This window comes from Oncorhynchus mykiss, chromosome 18 (genome assembly GCF_013265735.2).
Source record: "Oncorhynchus mykiss isolate Arlee chromosome 18, USDA_OmykA_1.1, whole genome shotgun sequence".
Lineage (NCBI taxonomy): Eukaryota > Metazoa > Chordata > Actinopteri > Salmoniformes > Salmonidae > Oncorhynchus > Oncorhynchus mykiss.
In genome coordinates, this window is record NC_048582.1 from 38,557,052 (window position 1) to 38,576,250 (window position 19,199).

General features: G+C 41.7%; 1 protein-coding gene and 1 pseudogene across 2 annotated transcripts; one reads left to right on the plus strand and one right to left on the minus strand.

Moving 5' to 3' along the window:
• LOC110496167 (C3a anaphylatoxin chemotactic receptor-like) lies at nt 1–6,314 on the minus strand. The gene is made up of 2 exons (XM_021571912.2): nt 6,120–6,314; nt 1–2,874 (listed from the first exon to the last, which is right to left on the minus strand). Exon 2 carries the CDS (start codon nt 2,871–2,873, stop codon nt 1,830–1,832), a length of 1,044 nt encoding a protein of 347 aa, XP_021427587.2. The 5' UTR covers nt 2,874; nt 6,120–6,314; the 3' UTR covers nt 1–1,829.
• Nucleotides 6,315–6,917: 603 nt separating this feature from the next.
• LOC110496168 lies at nt 6,918–15,279 on the plus strand (annotated as a pseudogene). Its single transcript, XR_005037468.1, has 9 exons — nt 6,918–6,956; nt 7,045–7,127; nt 9,466–9,834; nt 12,588–12,899; nt 13,426–13,692; nt 13,865–13,961; nt 14,090–14,108; nt 14,422–14,511; nt 14,677–15,279. The product of XR_005037468.1 is annotated as a sialoadhesin-like (transcript).
• The last annotated feature ends 3,920 nt before the right edge of the window (nt 15,280–19,199 follow it).

The following is a 19,199-nucleotide window of genomic DNA, read 5'->3' on the forward strand; positions in this document are numbered from 1 at the left end:
TTAATTTTTTTAGCTAAACAGGTGGGGCTTAAAACAGGAGAGGCCCTGAATAAAAATTATGACATTGTATGTTTAGCTGATATGTGAGCCAGTACATTGAAGCAGCAAATCAAATTGGGATAATGTTGTAGGTTACACCGGAAAGTATTTGCCATTTAATATTATTTCATTAGAAATCTGATTATTTCAAAAGGCTAGCTAGCTTGCAGTGTTAAGCAAACTTGCTAGCAAGGGAAGACAACAAGACAAGAGACTCTTCTTTTGCTTTCACAACAAATGAGAAGACACCAAGAAAACCTCTGTCGCCCCCTTGTGAATGTTGACCAGTGAAAAAGCAACTATAGAGGATGTGTGTTGCTGGAATAGAGGCAAAGAAAAACCTAACTTGTGTATTAAATACATATCCAGCAGCACCCTTCACCCCCACTGCCTTCAACCCATTTTATTATTTCACATGTTGCTCAATTCAAGACCTTTTGACTCATGACAAATCAAATGAATCAGACATAAAGTAGGAGTTCCCTCTTCCTATAGGTCAACATGTTGGTTGAAGAATGTGATATCAGTTGGCATGGTACTTTCTCAACAATGGCAATTGGTCAATTTGTTTTACACACTGATTAAAAAAATAATTTTACATTGATAAAGGGCAGAGCATCAAAAAGATGTGAGGAAGGAGGGTACGGCTGGCTGGTCTGTTTGTTCCCATCCAATTATGTTCCTTTCCTCCATTGTCCTGAGGGGGATTTCTGTTTCTCTGCATCCTGGACGTTTAGGCCTTTCATGAATGACAACGCTAGCTACACAGTTTCAGACAATACAGGAAAACAGTTGAGAATTTTTATCAAAAGATAAATAGATGTCAGCTGAATTGTCTCTTTCATACTTTATATTTTAGTACAAGAGTCCTGAAAAATATAATCAGAGAAAGGAGAAGGAGAGAAAGAGAGAGTAAGTGAGAGGGAAGGAGGGAGAGAGCGAGAAAAAGTCGGAAAGTGAACTGAATTGTGGTTTTCATTTCTCTTCCGCTGTGAGTGTGACATTGCATATTAAGTGGAAACGTGACCACACGTTTTTATCTGAACTGGCAACCACAGAGCTTCAGCTAAGCCTCTGTGTTCACCTCTGATACAGTTTGTCTGAAGGAGAGACCAGTCATGTGACTGAGACATGATGGAAACCGTCTGTCTAGGAGGAGCAATGTGGGGACTAAAAGAGAAACAAGCGACCACCAGGCTTCCTCAAGTCAAGTTGTCCAGATCACATCCTCTTCTTCTGACTCCCTTTCACCTTTCTTCCTATTTTCTCTCAACTCTTTATTTTCCCCTCTTTGTATCATCAATGAGAGTGAATGAGGTGTCAGCAATATGACAAATTCACCAGTGGCACATAAGGATGCTGCCAAGTAGTTGACAATGATTCCAAAAGCTGAAAAGCTGAAAGGTAAAATGGGAATAAATATCCTTGTTTTTCCACTGTTGAAACATGACACTTATTAAAACATAGCATGACTGAAGTCATCTAGGACTTTCCCCAAAAGATGTACCACTTCCCCTGATATGTTATTTTATATTTCCTTGACACAGTTCCACTTTCTTTCTGGGATTTTCATCACATAACACTTAGAAAATGTGAAGCTGATTTATTGAGTAATTTATGTAGATTCACAGTTACCCTGTGTCCATATGTATCCCAACTGATAAAAACTCTGAAATATGTGTGTCTACACAAGTTGGGAAAACCTATTCAGTGTTTACTAGCCTGTGAGCTAATAAGGACTGAAACCACTCCTCATACCAAATGTGACTTCTCTCAGACGTGGGCCACATTCACTTGAGACTGAGTGCAGGTTGTGACGCAGAACCAGAACTATTATGCACTGTTCGCTCGTTGGACTGCGTGTTTCGACCATCTCTGTCATCGGCTAGTGCTCTCCGGTACACCCCCGCTAAGGTCTGCCTGAACCTCGACCCTCTCATGTCCAACCCCATACAGAAGTACAGCAGCGGGTTCACACAACTGTTGAAGTAGGTAAAGGCTGTGGCCACTGTCAGCCCCCCCGTCACCACCGTACTGTTGCTGTTCACCATCTTTGCCAGTAGGAGGCAGTGGTAGGGCGCCCAGCACAGGAAGAAAGCACAGACCAGCGATACCAAGATCCGGAGTGGACGTGACTTGCCCAACAGGCGGGTGCGTCTGATGCCTAGCCCTGCCAGGATGTAGCAGCAGAGGATGATGAGGAAAGGAAGCAGGAAACCGCATAGGAAGCGCATTAGGTAGAGCGCGAGCTTAGCGCTGTTATCGACTTTTGGCTCATTGTCCTCCAGAGAGCACTTGCTCAGGTTATTCTTGCTGAGGTAAACCTGGCGGTAGGCGAAGTGGGGGGCGCTCAAAATGGCCGCCACAGCCCACACGCCGGCACTTACCAGGCGGGCGGTGCAGATCGTCCTACGCCGTTTGGTAAAGACGGGGTGCCAGATGCAGAGCGTCCGGTCCATGCTGATGACGGCGAGCAGGAACACACTGCAGAACATGTTGGCATACCTGAAGAAGCCGTTGAACTTGCATAAGAAGATGCCGAACGGCCAGTAGTCGAAGAAGAGCTTTTTGGTCAGCGAGAGCACACGGCTCAGGCAGAAGATGAGGTCGGCCACGGCCAGGTTGACCAGCCACACATTGGTGATGGTGGGCTTGAGCTTGAAGCCTGCCATCCAGATGACTACAGAGTTGCCCGTGGTGCCCAGGACAATGGTCAGCGTGAGAAGGACAATGTTTAATTTGTTCATGATGGCATCGATGTCCACCACCTTGGCTTCGTCATCTCGGGCGGCTGAGGTGACGAGGGCAAACGGAATGGTGGCGTTTGGTGTCATTCTGTAAAAAAAAGGCAACAAGGGTGTGAATACACAGCATGACTTCCTTCTAGTCTACAGTATACTTAATGGCTTTCCTTTAGATGAGTCATATAGTGTAACACTGTTTCCTCTAATGGTAGAACACTTTGTCACAGCCAGCAACCAGTCAGTTAAAATCTTCTTCGGGATAGGTGTACTGTCCACGAGATGGTTGAGCTGACGTAGGCTAATGTGATTAGCACGAGATTGTAAGTAACAAGAAAATTTCCCAGGACATAGATATGTCTGATATTGTCAGAAAGCTTAAATTCTTGTTAATCTAACTGCACTGTCCAGTTTACAGTAGCTATTACAGTGAAATAATACCATGCTATTGTTTGAGGAGAGTGGACAATTTTGAACATAAAAAGTTATTAATAAACAAATTAGGTACATTTGGGCAGTCTTGATACAACATTTTGAACAGAAATGCAATGGTTCCTTGCACATATACTGCTGCCATCTAGAGGCCAAAATCTAAATTGCACTTGGGCTGGAATAATACACTATGGCCTTTCTCTTGCATTTCAAAGATGATGGTACAAAAAAATACAAAATAACTGTAGTTTTCTTTCTTTGTATTGTCTTTTACCAGATCTATTGTGTTATATTCTCCTACATTCCATGTTATATTGTGTTATATTCACATTTCCACAATATTCAAAGTGTTTCCTTTGAAATGGTACCAAGAATATGCATATCCTTGCTTCAGTGCCTGAGCTAGATTTGGGTATGTCATTTTAGACGAAAACTTTAAAAAAGGGGCGGATCCTTAAGAGGTTTTAATAATATCAGGAAGAGGACTCATACTCACAAATGAACAAAACTCTATAAATTCTTGACTTTAAGATTACAATTAAATATATTTTGCTATTTAGGAAGTATTCTGAATCTTCAGATGGGATGTTGTGTACCAGGCATGATGTAGTCTATTCAGGACAATCTATTTCTATGTCTGAGTCATTCTGTGTGTGTGACTGGGAATGTGTGTGGGTATTTTTGTGAGTATGTGGCGGGGGTCTGGGACTGTGAACTACCCACAGTTTTAACCTTTTACATTTTTTTCCCCCAAAGTGCACACCACAGGAGGCTGCTGAGGGGAGGACAGCTCATAATAATGGCTGGAATGGACTAAATGGAATGGTATCAATCACCTGTTTCATGTATTTGACACCATTCCACTCATTCCACTTTGTATTTGACAGCATTCCACCGATTCCACTCCAGCCATTACCACGAGCCCCAATTAAGGTGCCACCAACCTCCTGTGGTGCATGCCCACATACTATACAATTCATCGGATATTGACATACTGTCTGCAATCCCCCTGAAAAATATCAGTCCAACAAGGAACGTGTAAGAACACGATTTCCATCCTGATCCTCTTAGCATACAGTATCTCCATTTCCTTTCCAGAGGCATGCATAGACAGGAATCGTATAATGGTTTTGGCTTATGACTCATTTGACCAGTCTCTGTGTCATAGCTGTGAGAACTAGGGGTGCTGCACCACCCCCTGGTGGTGAGATAGTACATCTGCAGAAGAGGTTACAGCCTTATTCTAAAATTGATTAATTTGTTTTACCTCTGAAAAAAATCCCAACAGTATGATGCTGTCACCACCAATCTTCACCGTAGGGATAGTATTGGCCAGGTGATGAGCGGTGCCTGGTTTCCTCCAGATGTGACGCTTGGCATTCAGGCCAAAGAGTTCACTCTTGGTGGTCTGAGAGTCCTTTAGGCACCCTTTTTAAAAGGACAAAGCGAGCTGCTGCCATGTGCCTTTTACAGAGGAGTGGCTTCCGTCTGGCCACTCTACCATAAAGGCCTGATTGGTGTAGTGCTGCAGAGATGGTTGTCCTTCTGGAAAGTTCTCCCATTTCCACAGAGGAACTCTGGACCTATGTCAGAGTGCCCATTGGGTTCTTGGTCACCAGCCAATTTTTTGTATTGAATAAATTTGCAAAAATGTATTTAAAAAATGTTTTTTTGCCTTGTCATTATCAGATATTTTGTGTAGATTGATGATAAATAAAAACTATTTAATCCATTTTAGAATAAGGCTGTAATGTAACAAAATATTGAAAAACCCAAGGGGTCTGAATATTTTCCGAATGCACTGTATATATATTCCCATGAGTGAGCAGACAGTAAAACAAAACATAGTCCTGTTGTCTGGCAACCAATACGCTTCCAGTCTATATAAGGGATGGGGTTTACCTAGGAGCAAGACAATTAGGAATGCGTTATTGTGCCATGAGCCAAGGACTCAATCCACTTCTCGTACGGTTTTGTGTTGCTTCATGAGCAGAGGCTTCTTTGATATGACGCTAATATGATTTGAATCGCCCTAAATTCTTGTGTTGTCATAAAGCTGTCTCTCTGCACCAGGTCAAAATCAATATTGACAGGCTACATTCATTGGTTGTTCTTTATCAGTTTGAGGATGTATTTCATTCATGTAAATACACCTTACAAAGTCAAAATCCTTTCTGCTTCATTTCTTTATTGTCAAGATAAAGAATGATGTCTTATCGTTAGATGTGACTGACATACTGTGTGTACTGGCGTCCACTAGCACAGTGGACGGATTGTTCTGGACTTCATTGTATACACGATGAAGATTACATTGTTTTGTTACGCCTCCTATTTTATGGCACTGTTTGTGTTACTGCAATATTTATGCTTGCCTACGTGATTAAATGCTGTTCGCCCCTGCTCTTAAACGTAGAAGAGACTTTGTTTTCAACGACTTACTGAATGCTGGCTAAATTAAGTTTCAATGAATGCTGGGAAAAAAAAACGTCCACATCTAGCCTAGATTTTACTCAATATTTTAATCTACGGTAGTAATGTATATCAGCGGCTAATTATTATCCGTTTTGTTGGCAACTCAATTTGAGCTGGCAAGTGGTGATATTGCAATGGAAAGCAATGGACACAGATTAAGGGTAACATATCTTCTTCATATAGTCCCTGACGGATGATCTGTATATATTCAGCTAACTATCCACAGAATCTCATCATTTGTCCAGAATAGGCTATAGCATGCTACAACTACGTACCTGTACAGTTTGGGTGGCCAGTGTAGATAGTCAGAACATCTAGAGAATATTCTCTCTTGTATTTTAAAATATCCAAATAAAGTGATTTAAGAAACTAAATGAAAAGTAAAGCCAAAAAATGCTGTATACGGTTGTTGTTATTCATACTGATAATGCTTACCTATGAGTTGAGATGCTTCAGTAGTAGCTGTCTGTGTCTGTGTATCTAGGTGATGAAACTCCAGCCATAAGTCATTGTGTCACTTGGGTGATGTGGCCAGAGAAAAGTAATCAGATGTGTGAACTTCCTGTCTCTCGCTCTCTCTTTCTCACGTTCCAGCTCTCTCGCTCCCATCCACTCTCTCCGTTCACACAGATAGGGGGTGTGTAAGGGGGTGTGTACTACTGCCCATGCCTTACTCGGGTTGTTAGATGCTCTTCCCTCTTCAACTGGAGTCCTAGAATGTCCACTTCCTGCCTGTATTCTCTATGTTCAGCCAACAGACACCCAGAATGAGGCAAATGCGCCCAAAATCAATAGTAATTAGTAATAAATTATGACTTTAGGATTAGAGTATATCACTTTCCAAATATACCAATAGCTGTCTTAATGATGCATGTACTGCACGACTGTATACAGAGTTTTATAAAAGCTATCTGCAGGATGCCTCAGGCCCCTGATAGTTTTGGTGGCTCCTACATGGGGATGTTGCACTCTGGTGGCAGACTGTGTCAAGTCATCACCTTGTGCCTTATTACAATAGAGAAGTCAGAGACGTCCTGTCACAGAATGTTGCAACCAATTGTAAATGTTCTAATGTTCCATCAGCTGTAGCAAACATCCTCTTTATTCTGATGTTTGTCATTGGTTCAGCATTAAGCAAACAGGGTTTGGATTTCCCTTTATTTCCCAATGCATATAAAAGAAAAGACAACTTCCTGCTTTGATTGAACACCCTGTGCCATTTTGGATATATCTGTGATCTCAATATCCATGATCTCCATTACTCAGTCACAGGTAAGGCTTTTTCATAAATGAATCTGAAATACACGTTTAGAGTATTACACAATAAACACAGTCTTTTTCTGACTCTGTTTATTTGTAGTGTATTGTTACTGTGGAAGGCAATCTCAACAACATCAGAGATGGGTCTGTGGTTAATTGCGTTCACCATTTTTCTGTTGAAAGGTCAGTTTCTCCCTAATTGTGCGTATTGTACTTCTTAACTTGTACACACTTAGACTTACTCACAATTTTACTGACATTTTACTGATAACAACTCTGCAATGTGTGCTTGTACGTTTTAACAAATGTGTGCGAGATTGATAAATCTTTGTGTTTGTGTGTGTGTGTGCAGAGACATTTGTTTTGCTGTTCAGCCTGGCCTCATAGACTAGACGTAATATAATAAAAGTACGTCTGTGACACTCAAATTAGTATGATATGTTACCTTTGGTATGGTTACATACAGTGCCTTGCGAAAGTATTCGGCCCCCTTGAACTTTGCGACCTTTTGCCACATTTCAGGCTTCAAACATAAAGATATAAAACTGTATTTTTTGTGAAGAATCAACAACAAGTGGGACACAATCATGAAGTGGAACGACATTTATTGGATATTTCAAACTTTTTTAACAAATCAAAAACTTAAAAATTGGGCGTGCAAAATTATTCAGCCCCTTTAAGTTAATACTTTGTAGCGCCACCTTTTGCTGCGATTACATCTTGGGGTATGTCTCTATCAGTTTTGTACATCGAGAGACTGAAATGTTTTCCCATTCCTCCTTGCAAAACAGCTCGAGCTCAGTGAGGTTGGATGGAGAGCATTTGTGAACAGCAGTTTTCAGTTCTTTCCACAGATTCTCGATTGGATTCAGGTCTGGACTTTGACTTGGCCATTCTAACACCTGGATATGTTTATTTTTGAACCATTCCATTGTAGATTTTGCTTTATGTTTTGGATCATTGTCTTGTTGGAAGACAAATCTCCGTCCCAGTCTCAGGTCTTTTGCAGACTCCATCAGGTTTTCTTCCAGAATGGTCCTGTATTTGTCTCCATCCATCTTCCCATCAATTTTAACCATCTTCCCTGTCCCTGCTGAAGAAAAGCAGGCCCAAACCATGATGCTGCCACCACCATGTTTGACAGTGGGGATGGTGTGTTCAGGGTGATGAGCTGTGTTGCTTTTACGCCAAACATAACGTTTTGCATTGTTGCCAAAAAGTTCAATTTTGGTTTCATCTGACCAGAGCACCTTCTTCCACATGTTTGGTGTGTCTCCCAGGTGGCTTGTGTGGTGACTTTAAACGACACTTTTTATGGATATCTTTAAGAAATGGCTTTCTTCTTGCCACTCTTCCATAAAGGCCAGATTTGTGCAATATACGACTGATTGTTGTCCTATGGACAGAGTCTCCCACCTCAGCTGTAGATCTCTGCAGTTCATCCAGAGTGATCATGGGCCTCTTGGCTGCATCTCTGATCAGTCTTCTCCTTGTATGAGCTGAAAGTTTAGAGGGACGGCCAGGTCTTGGTAGATTTGCAGTGGTCTGATACTCCTTCCATTTCAATATTATCGCTTGCACAGTGCTCCTTGGGATGTTTAAAGCTTGGGAAATCTTTTTGTATCCAAATCCGGCTTTAAACTTCTTCACAACAGTATCTCGGACATGCCTGGTGTGTTCCTTGTTCTTCATGATGCTCTCTGCGCTTTTAACGGACCTCTGAGACTATCACAGTGCAGGTGCATTTATACGGAGACTTGATTACACACAGGTGGATTGTATTTATCATCATTAGTCATTTAGGTCAACATTGGATCATTCAGAGATCCTCACTGAACTTCTGGAGAGAGTTTGCTGCACTGAAAGTAAAGGGGCTGAATAATTTTGCACGCCCAATTTTTCAGTTATTGATTTGTTAAAAAAGTTTGAAATATCCAATAAATGTCGTTCCACTTCATGATTGTGTCCCACTTGTTGTTGATTATTCACAAAAAAATACAGTTTTATATCTTTATGTTTGAAGCCTGAAATGTGGCAAAAGGTCGCAAAGTTCAAGGGGGCCGAATACTTTCGCAAGGCACTGTAAGACAGAAGGTTATTAACTTCAAAAAACGAAAGGAAAGAGGGAGGTTGGTCGGGGAGGATGGGTAGACGTGACCGTCTAGCAACCCAAAGGTCAATTTTTTAAAAATCAAATCACGGACATCTTTAGCATTTTAACAAAATAGAAACTTTGCAACAACTCACAGTAGTACTTAGCCTGTTAGATCAACCTTCTCCTAAAACTAACACCTAACCCTAACTTTAACCGTAATTTTAACCTTAACCCCACATTTGCACAGAAAAGTGGAATTCGTAACATATTATACCAATTGAAATGCGTGATATATCATTTACGAATTATAATTCGTAACATATCATACTAAATGAAGGCAGACAGATTTTATGTTTACTATGTTATGTCTATCCCTGAGTCCAGGTTTTGCTGTTCAGTGTTTGTTGATGGTGCGGTGTTCTCCAGGTGCTCTCTGCCAACAGTGGAGTCTGTGGACGCCCCAAAGCATTGTGGCTGTTGGTGGATCCTGCCTAATGGTCCCATGTAGATTCCAGATCCCTGCAGAGTTTGATGCTACCTTGAACAACTGCACACCCCATGGGCTTTGGAAGAAACATTCAGAATGGGGAAATATTGTTTTCCACTCAGCCCAAACGGATGCCAAGAACATCATCAAGGGAGTGATGTTAGGAACTCTGTTGAACAAGAACTGCACCACTATTTTCAACAGTTTCTCTGCAGGATATGATGACACATATATCTTTAGGCTGGAATGTGCTGGAACAAATCACCTCAAGTATAACTTTCTACCAGGTGTAAATATCAATCATACAGGTACTGAATTTTACCTTTCCTAAGAAATATAATGCCTTAGGAAAGTATTCAGACCCCTTCACTTTTGCCACATTTTGTCACATTACAGCCTTATTCTAAAATTGATTATATATATTTTTTCCCTCATCAATCTACATACAATACCCCATAATGACAAAGCAAAAACAGGATTTTTAGAAATTCCGTATTTATACAAGTATTCAGATTGTTTGCTATGAGACTCGAATTTGAGCTCAGGTTCATCCTGTTTCCATTGGCCATCCTTGAGATGTTTCTACAACTTAATTGGAGTCCACCTGTGGTAAAATCTATTGATTGTAAATTATTTTGAAAAGCACACACCTGTCTATATAAGGTCCCACAGTTGACAGTGCATGTCAGAGCAAAAACCAAGCCTTGAGGTCGAATTAATTGTCCGTAGAGCTCAGAGACAGGATTGTGTCGAGGCAAAGATCTGGGGAAGCGTACCAAAACATTTCTGGAGCATTAAAGGTCCCCAAGAACACAGTGGCCTACATCATTCTTAAATGGAAGAAGTTTGAAACCACCAAGACTCTTCCTGTCACACCCTGATCTGTTTCACCTGTCTTTGTGCTTGTCTCCACCCCCTCCAGGTGTCGCCCATCTTCCCCATTATCCCCTGTGTATTTATACCTGTGTTCTCTGTTTGTGTGTTGCCGGTTCGTTTTGTTTGTGAAACATACCAGCGTTTGTTCGCCTGTTCCTGTCTGTTTCTTGCACCTGTGTCTTAGTCTTCCTGGTTTTGACCCTTCTGCCTGCCATGACCCTGAGCCTGCCTGCCGTTCTATGCCTTGCCCCACCTCACTGGATTATTGACCCCTGCCTGCCCTGACCCTGAGACTGCCTGCCGTTCTGGACCCTTTGCATCTTCTCTGGATTACTGACCCTTGCTTGCCTTTGACCTGTCGTTTGCCTGTCCCTCTATTTAGAAATAAACTTTTGTTTCTTTGACACTGTCTGCATCTGGGTCATACCTGAAACGTGATACTTCCTTGGTCAGGGAGGTGACCAAGAACCCGATGGTCACTCTGACAGAGCTCCAGAGTTCCTCTATAGAGATGGGAGAACTGTCCAGAAGGACAACAATCTCTGCAGTGCTCCACCAATCCACCAATCAGGAAAGACGAAAGCCACTCCTAGGTAAAAGACACATGACAGCCCGCTTGGAGTTTGCCAAGAGGCACCTAAAGACTCTCAGACCATGAGAAACAATATTCTCTGGTCTGGTGAAACCAAGATTGAACTCTTTGGCCTGAATGCCAAGTGTCACGTCTGGAGGAAACCTGGCACCATCCCTCCTGTGAAGCATGGTGGTGGCAGCATCATGCTGTGGGGATGTTTTTCAGCGACAGGGACTGGGAGACTAGTCAGGATCAAGGGAAAGTACAGAGAGATCCTTGATGAAAACCTGCTCCAGAGCGCGCAGGAACTCAGACTGGGGGCGAAGGTTCACCTTCCAGCAGGACAATGACCCTAAGCACACAGCCAAGACAACGCAGGAGTGGCTTTGGGGTGAGTCTCTGAATGTCCTTGAGAGGCCCAGCCAGAGCCCAGACTTGAACCCGATATAACATCCCTGGAGAAAGCTGAAAATAGCTGTGCAGCAACGTTCCCCATCCAACCTGACAGAGCTTGAGAGGATCTGCAGAGAAGAATAGGATAAATTCCCCAAATACTGGCGTGCCAAGCTTGTAGCGTCATACTCGAAGACTCGAGGGTGTAATCTCTGCCAAAGGTGCTTCAACGAAGATCTGAGTAAAGGGTTTGAATACTTATGTAAATGTGATATTTAAGTTTTTTTATTTGTAATAAATTTACTAGCATTTCTAAAAAAAACATGTTTTTTCTTTGTCATTATTGGGTATTGTGTGTAGATTGATGAGGGGAAAAACAATTTAATCAATTTTAGAATAAGGCTGTAACATAACAAAATGTGGGGAAGTCAAGGGGTCTGAATACTTTCCGAATGCACTGTATATGATTTCCAATTTAAGTATACCCTTAGGGCTAAACATTCTAACAGAATGACTAGATTGAACTCTTATAAATACTAACAGCAAATATAGGGCTCGATCCAGTCAGATGGAGCGTTAACGCATGATGGCCGACATCCGCATAATGGATGTTTTGGTGGTGTTGGATATGTGACTGCGGAAAGAGCTGACAAATTGGTGAGTGGCTGCTCTTGTGTGTCACAAACCACTTCCTTCCTTATTATCCCTACCACTTTAGAAGTTCAAAACAGTGATAGAAAGTGTAGGCTCTATCGATGATAGAAAGTATTACTCTCAAGTAATATCATTAAACTAAAAGGGCTATAGCCAACAAAAGCCACCTGGCTACGTTCTCCTTATTTATGTAAGGAGTCATCAATGAGGCAACATTTTCAGAACTGCCTACTTCTAATGTGTCTGCATGGGATTTGTCGAATTGTAAAATCGGGTGGTCCAATTCAGTGTCCGTGATAAGGTAATGTAAGGAACCATTTGTGGATTTGAACTATTCCACCTCAGAAATCACCAAAACAACCGTTTGCGGATGTCGGCTAAAGCGGATCTGATTGAATCGAGCCCCTAGAATCAAATACTCAACATGAAAAGTGATATTGTTAGCAAAGTTAGTTTCAACCTGGTTGCCCCACCACGGCATGCCATTGAGCTATACTCAGGCCACTTTCTGTCATGTTATTGATTCAATATCACCCTTTCTCCCACATATCGTCATCCACCCAGACACCCCACCCAGACCCCAACTGATCTCTATGGGCAACATCATGGAGGGGGAGTGGGCTAGACTGAGCTGCTCTGCCCCCGCCCCCTGCCCTACATTGCCGCCCTCCCTGACCTGGACCTCTAGGCTGGGTGGAAGTGTTGAGAGCCGGCTACAGGAGGGTATAGATGGGCTCATGACCATGACCTCCATCCTGACATTTACCGCCTCCCTCCGGCATCATGGGCTGATGGTCAAATGCGCCGCCTGCTACACACTGCAGCCAGGGGGCACCACCAAGACGACTCAGGGGAACCTGACCCTCAATGTTCTGTGTGAGAGACCACAACAACCATAATCATATGACCATACCGCCACCTTATGACCACAACCGTAAACAGTAGTGTAATCTCCTTATTCTGTGTTTAAACATGTTTAGTGATTTAACTGTTAAGTCCTAAACAGTATTAAAGAGCACAGGGCATAAAAAACGAACTGGTTAGACATGAATTAGCAGATAATAGGCAGTGATTTAGCTAATCATACCTGTGCAAGGATTCTTCCCTTCCTCATTCTGTACACTGTATGTGTATCTTCTCAATAGTGGTTTGAGATCACGTTCTCAATACTATGGCAACTTTCCAGCTCACTAGCGAGACTTCAAAATGACACTAATCATTTGTATTTTTTCCTGTTTTCTCTCGTTCACTTCAACACGTTGTATTTCTATCATTCGTACGCTCGTTGACGCTCACATGACGAACGTTCCCCCTGTGGGAATTGGTGTTTAATATTTCAAATCAAAATGAGCTTGTATGCCTCACAGGTAGTTGAATTAACTGTGTGGATGTTGTCTTCCAGATGCCCCTAAAAACACTGTAGTCCTGTCCAACCCAACAGGGCCTGTGCCTGAGGGTAGGGCAGTGACCCTGACCTGCCAGAGTGATGCCAACCCACCGGTGGAGAGCTACACCTGGTACAAAGACATCAGTGGGAAGGAGACCTGGAAGGCCAATGGGCAGACACTAGTCCTCCTGGTCAGCAAAGCGGACAGCGGGCTCTACCTCTGTGAGGCCCACAACCAGAACGGATCACAGAGGTCAAAGGCCATGCCTCTGGAGTTCGAAAGTAAGCCATTTTGTTCACTTTATGAATAGTGCACTACGTTTGACCTAATAGTGCACTATACGAAATAGAGTGCCATTTGATTGGTTGAAAAGTGCTGCTGTGGGTAACACTCAAGACAAATGGACCACAAATTCACTTAAAAAAAAACATGTTCTATTCCAATTGTTTTCAGGCGACCAATTTTTCAAGATGGCCCCCTACATCATCTGTGGAGTGATGGTGTTGCTTTATGTTCTGACCATCACCGTGGAGGTGTATAAATATAAAAGGTATCATTGTTTACGTAGTCATGCCCATCGAGTTTAGGAATAGATTTATATAATAGATTTCTTGAAGGACTGTTCCAATCCTCTTTGTTCTAACCCAAGTCCCCCCCCCCTTTTCCTTCCCTCATAAGTCTCTCCAGAAGACTGAAAGTAAGAGGAACATTTTCATTTCATAACATTCTGTTTAACCAACCTCACCCACTGAGCAATTTTAAGACATTGGCAGTAGATGACGCAGTTTGATACTCAAGAGTTTGATGTGTTAAATTCCACGTCAAAACTTTAACAATTCTCAGTATGACTATTATACATGTTGCGCCTTTGACAACGTTTACTGGGGTTTTGTATAAAACATGTAACTCTAATACTCCTATTTTGTATTAAATGTTATATAGTATTGCTACCTCTGTTGGGTAATATAACTCCTCTGTTTACATGAAATTATTTATCCTCAATATTTTAGCAGATCGAGCTCTCCCTCTCAGGGAAAGCAGACAACACATACACCAACCTAAGGATCGCCAGCACCAGCTCTGACTATGACGAACTCCAGGTGACTATGAAGAAAAAACTCAAATATAAATTCAAATCAACAAAATACAAAGTTTTTAGGTATTTAAACTAACTGTTATGTATGAGGATTCATTTGAATAAGGTACAGTTAAAAATCATAAATGTGTTCGTGTGTGTGTCCATACACAATGTTTTCCTCTGACAGATGACCAGGGCTGTCCCAGGTAAATCTAACTCTCATGAAAACCCCAATGGAATTGGCAGAGGAAGTGAAAGAGCTGCGCCCTGAAACCACATGGCAAAACAGCTCCAGATTTAACCTTTTCAGTTGAGCTTTTGCATGGAAAATGATAATCTTGTATCTTTTGCTTCGGATCATACTGTATATTTTTTCGGCACAAAAGACATGATATTATATATTTTAACCTGGTGTTTTCTGAATGTCATCACCTCTGCTAGTGTATTTCGCCTGAAAGAGTTCAACATGATCCAGAGGCGTCATGCACCTGATTTAAAAAAAAAAGGGAGCATTGATAGCCAAATTGCATATCTTTGGATTCATGCGTAAGATGAACCATAGCTTCTGTATTTTCAGTGTACAAATGGATAAACTCAATGGGCATAATGCCTCTGTGTTGCCCCTGTGAGCTATGTATTTACATCTCAATGTGTAAGGCTGTATATCTGAATTAATGCAATGCTTTATGCACTGATAGTTGTATTTCCTAAAATAGTACTAAATTGTTCTTGAAGGATTTTGGTTTGAGGTTCAGCATCATCAGTGTATTGCTGTCGTCTTCGCTGTAGATGATGTTAAACCATGCAGGGGGTTGTGGGTTGTGTGGTAATCAGTCGAATAAATCTCTTAATGCCATTCTAACGTGTTTTCTCTCTTGAAATTCCACACATTCCATTGCCTCCATCAATGAACAGGAAAGAAAGTAGAGGAGTGGGTGGCCGGTCGGGGGGGAAATGGCAAAAGAAGCAGGGCGTTATCTGACATCACTTTTTGACCCTCCCCCCTCCCTGCCCCCCCCCCCCCCCCCCCCCCCTCGGGGCCCCCTGATTTCCCACCAGGAGGGAAGTGGCGGATCTTTGATGACATCATAGAGCACTCATCTCCTTTGTCTGCTCTGTGTGAGTCTCTTTGCGTTCATGTCCATCCATGAAACAACAACAGGCAGAATGCTAGCAGAGAGATCTGACAGTACTTGCTAGCTACAGAGAGGGCCAGGGGGGTTGTGTGGGGTGCAGTGTGGGGACATTTTTGGGGATTATTTTACTAAGGGAGGAGAACGATTTAAAATTCAGATAAAAATGAATCACCACTTAGCAACCGTTTCAAATACAGTATCAAACATGTCTGATAAATGGTCGTTTTGAATCATCTCTTTTAGTTGAGCCTCATTGCAACTCATATCATATCAGAGTTAAGGAGTGGGACAATTTTTTTCCAGAGTGTGTGATTGCGTCACTAATTCAAAGCCAAGATTATTCCATAGAACAGCCTGATAGGAGAACCCAACCAGTAAAACCTAACCAGTTTTAAGAACCCAACCAGTATAAAGACCCGAACCAATATAAAGACCCTAACCAGTAGAAAGAACCCAACCAGTATAAAGAATCCAACTGGTATAAAGAACCCAACCAGAACCCAACTAATGAACCCAACCAGTATAAAGAACCCAACCGGTATAAAGAATACAACTGGTATAAAGAACCCAACCAGAACCCAACTAATGAAACCAACCAGCATAAAGAACCAAAACTGTATAAAGAACCCAACCAGTGTAAAGAACCCAAACAGAACCCAACTAATGAACCCAACCAGTATAAAGAACCAAAACTGTATAAAGAACCCAACCAGTGTAAAGAACCCAAACAGAACCCAACTAATGAACCCAACCAGTATAAAGAATCCAACTGGTTTAAAGAACCCAACCAGAACCCAACTAATGAACCCAACCAGTATAAATAACCCATCCAGTACGAAGAAGCCAACCAGTATAAAGAATCCAATAGGTATAAAGAACCCAACCAGTAAAAAAGACCCAACCAGTATAAAGAACCCAACCGGTATAATGGAAAAGAAAGAAAAGAAAGTGAATAGCTGTGTTTTGGAAGGGAGGAGGGAGAGAGGAGAATTGCGGGGGCATTCTTCTATGAATGGAGAGGGTGACTCAGGTGACGTGTCATCGTACAGATTCTATAAAAGAGAACGTTTGGGTTTGTGAACTCATTTAGGGGGACGAACGATTGAGGCTGCTGACAGTTTATTTACAGCTTTTGGATTTTGGGGTGACAATGAAAAGTAAGTATTTCTGATATACTATTGACTGGGGATGTATGTCTGTGTGTGTTGGGTGGGGGTGCAAATTTAATGTTTAGTTGTGCGATTATGACATATTTATATACATAAGTGCTCAAAATTGTTGGTACCCCTCCACAAAAAACGAAGAATGCACTATTTTCTCTGAAATAATTTGAAACTGACAAAAGTAATTGGCATCCACCATTGTTTATTCCATATTTATTTATTTTTACATTTAGAATATATTTTTTTTACCCCTTTTTCTCCCTAATTTCGTGGTATCCAATTGGTAGTTACAGTCTTGTCTCATCACTGCAACTCCCGTACAGACTCGGGAGAGGCGAAGGCCGCACTGCTTCTTGACACAATGCCCACTTAACCCGGAAGCCAACCGCACCAATGTGTCAGAGGACATTTTAAAAATGTTTTTATTTCGCCTTTATTTAACCAGGTAGGCCAGTTGAGTACAAGCTCTCATAACTGAGACCTGGCCTAGATAGAGCAAAGCAGTGCTACACAAACATAGAGATGCACATGGAATAAACAAACGTACAGTCAATAACACAATAGAAAAGTCTACACACAGTGTGTGCAAATTAAGTAAGATTAGGGAGGTAAGACAATAAATATATATACAGTGCCTTGCGAAAGTATTCGGCCCCCTTAAACTTTGCGACCTTTTGCCACATTTCAGGCTTCAAACATAAAGATATAAAACTGTATTTTTTGTGAAGAATCAACAACAAGTGGGACACAATCATGAAGTGGAACGACATTTATTGGATATTTCAAACTTTTTTAACAAATCAAAAACTGAAAAATTGGGCGTGCAAAATTATTCAGCCCCCTTAAGTTAATACTTTGTAGCGCCACCTTTTGCTGTGGTTACAGCTGTAAGTCGCTTGGGGTATGTCTCTATCAGTTTTGCACATCGAGAGACTGACATTTTTTCCCATTCCTCCTTGCAAAACAGCTCGAGCTCAGTGAGGTTGGATGGAGAGCATTTGTGAACAGCAGTTTTCAGTTCTTTCCACAGATTCTCGATTGGATTCAGGTCTGGACTTTGACTTGGCCATTCTAACACCTGGATATGTTTATTTTTGAACCATTCCATTGTAGATTTTGCTTTATGTTTTGGATCATTGCCTTGTTGGAAGACAAATCTCCGTCCCAGTCTCAGGTCTTTTGCAGACTCCATCAGGTTTTCTTCCAGAATGGTCCTGTATTTGTCTCCATCCATCTTCCCATCAATTTTAACCATCTTCCCTGTCCCTGCTGAAGAAAAGCAGGACCAAACCATGATGCTGCCACCACCATGTTTGACAGTGGGGATGGTGTGTTCAGCTGTGTTGCTTTTACGCCAAACATAACGTTTTGCATTGTTGCCAAAAAAGTTCAATTTTGGTTTCATCAAACCAGAGCACCTTCTTCCAAATGTTTGGTGTGTCTCCCAGGTGGCTTGTGGCAAACTTTAAACGACACTTTTTATGGATATCTTTAAGAAATGGCTTTCTTTTTGCCACTCTTCCATAAAGGGCAGATTTGTGCAATATACGACTGATTGTTGTCCTATGGACAGAGTCTCCCACCTCAGCTGTAGATCTCTGCAGTTCATCCAGAGTGATCATGGGCCTCTTGGCTGCATCTCTGATCAGTCTTCTCCTTGTATGAGCTGAAAGTTTAGAGGGACGGCCAGGTCTTGGTAGATTTGCAGTGGTCTGATACTCCTTCCATTTCAATATTATCGCTTGCACAGTGCTCCTTGGGATGTTTAAAGCTTGGGAAATATTTTTGTATCCAAATCCGGCTTTAAACTTCTTCATAACAGTATCTCGGACCTGCCTGGTGTGTTCCTTGTTCTTCATGATGCTCTCTGCGCTTTTGACGGATCTCTGAGACTATCACAGTGCAGGTGCATTTATACGGAGACTTGATTACACACAGGTGGATTGTATTTATCATCATTAGTCATTTAGGTCAACATTGGATCATTCAGAGATCCTCACTGAACTTCTGGAGAGAGTTTGCTGCACTGAAAGTAAAGGGGCTGAATAATTTTGCACGCCCAATTTTTCAGTTTTTGATTTGTTAAAAAAGTTTGAAATATCCAATAAATGTCGTTCCACTTCATGATTGTGTCCCACTTGTTGTTGATTTTTCACAAAAAAATACAGTTTTATATCTTTATGTTTGAAGCCTGAAATGTGGCAAAAGGTCGCAAAGTTCAAGGGGGCCGAATACTTTCGCAAGGCACTGTATATATATATACATATATACATATATTTTTGGCAAGACAATAAATAGGCCATAGTGGCAAAACAATAAAACATGTGCAATTAAACACTGGAGTGATAGATGTGCAGAAGATGAATGTGCAAGTAGAGGTACTGGGGTGCAAAGGAGCAACAAAAAACATA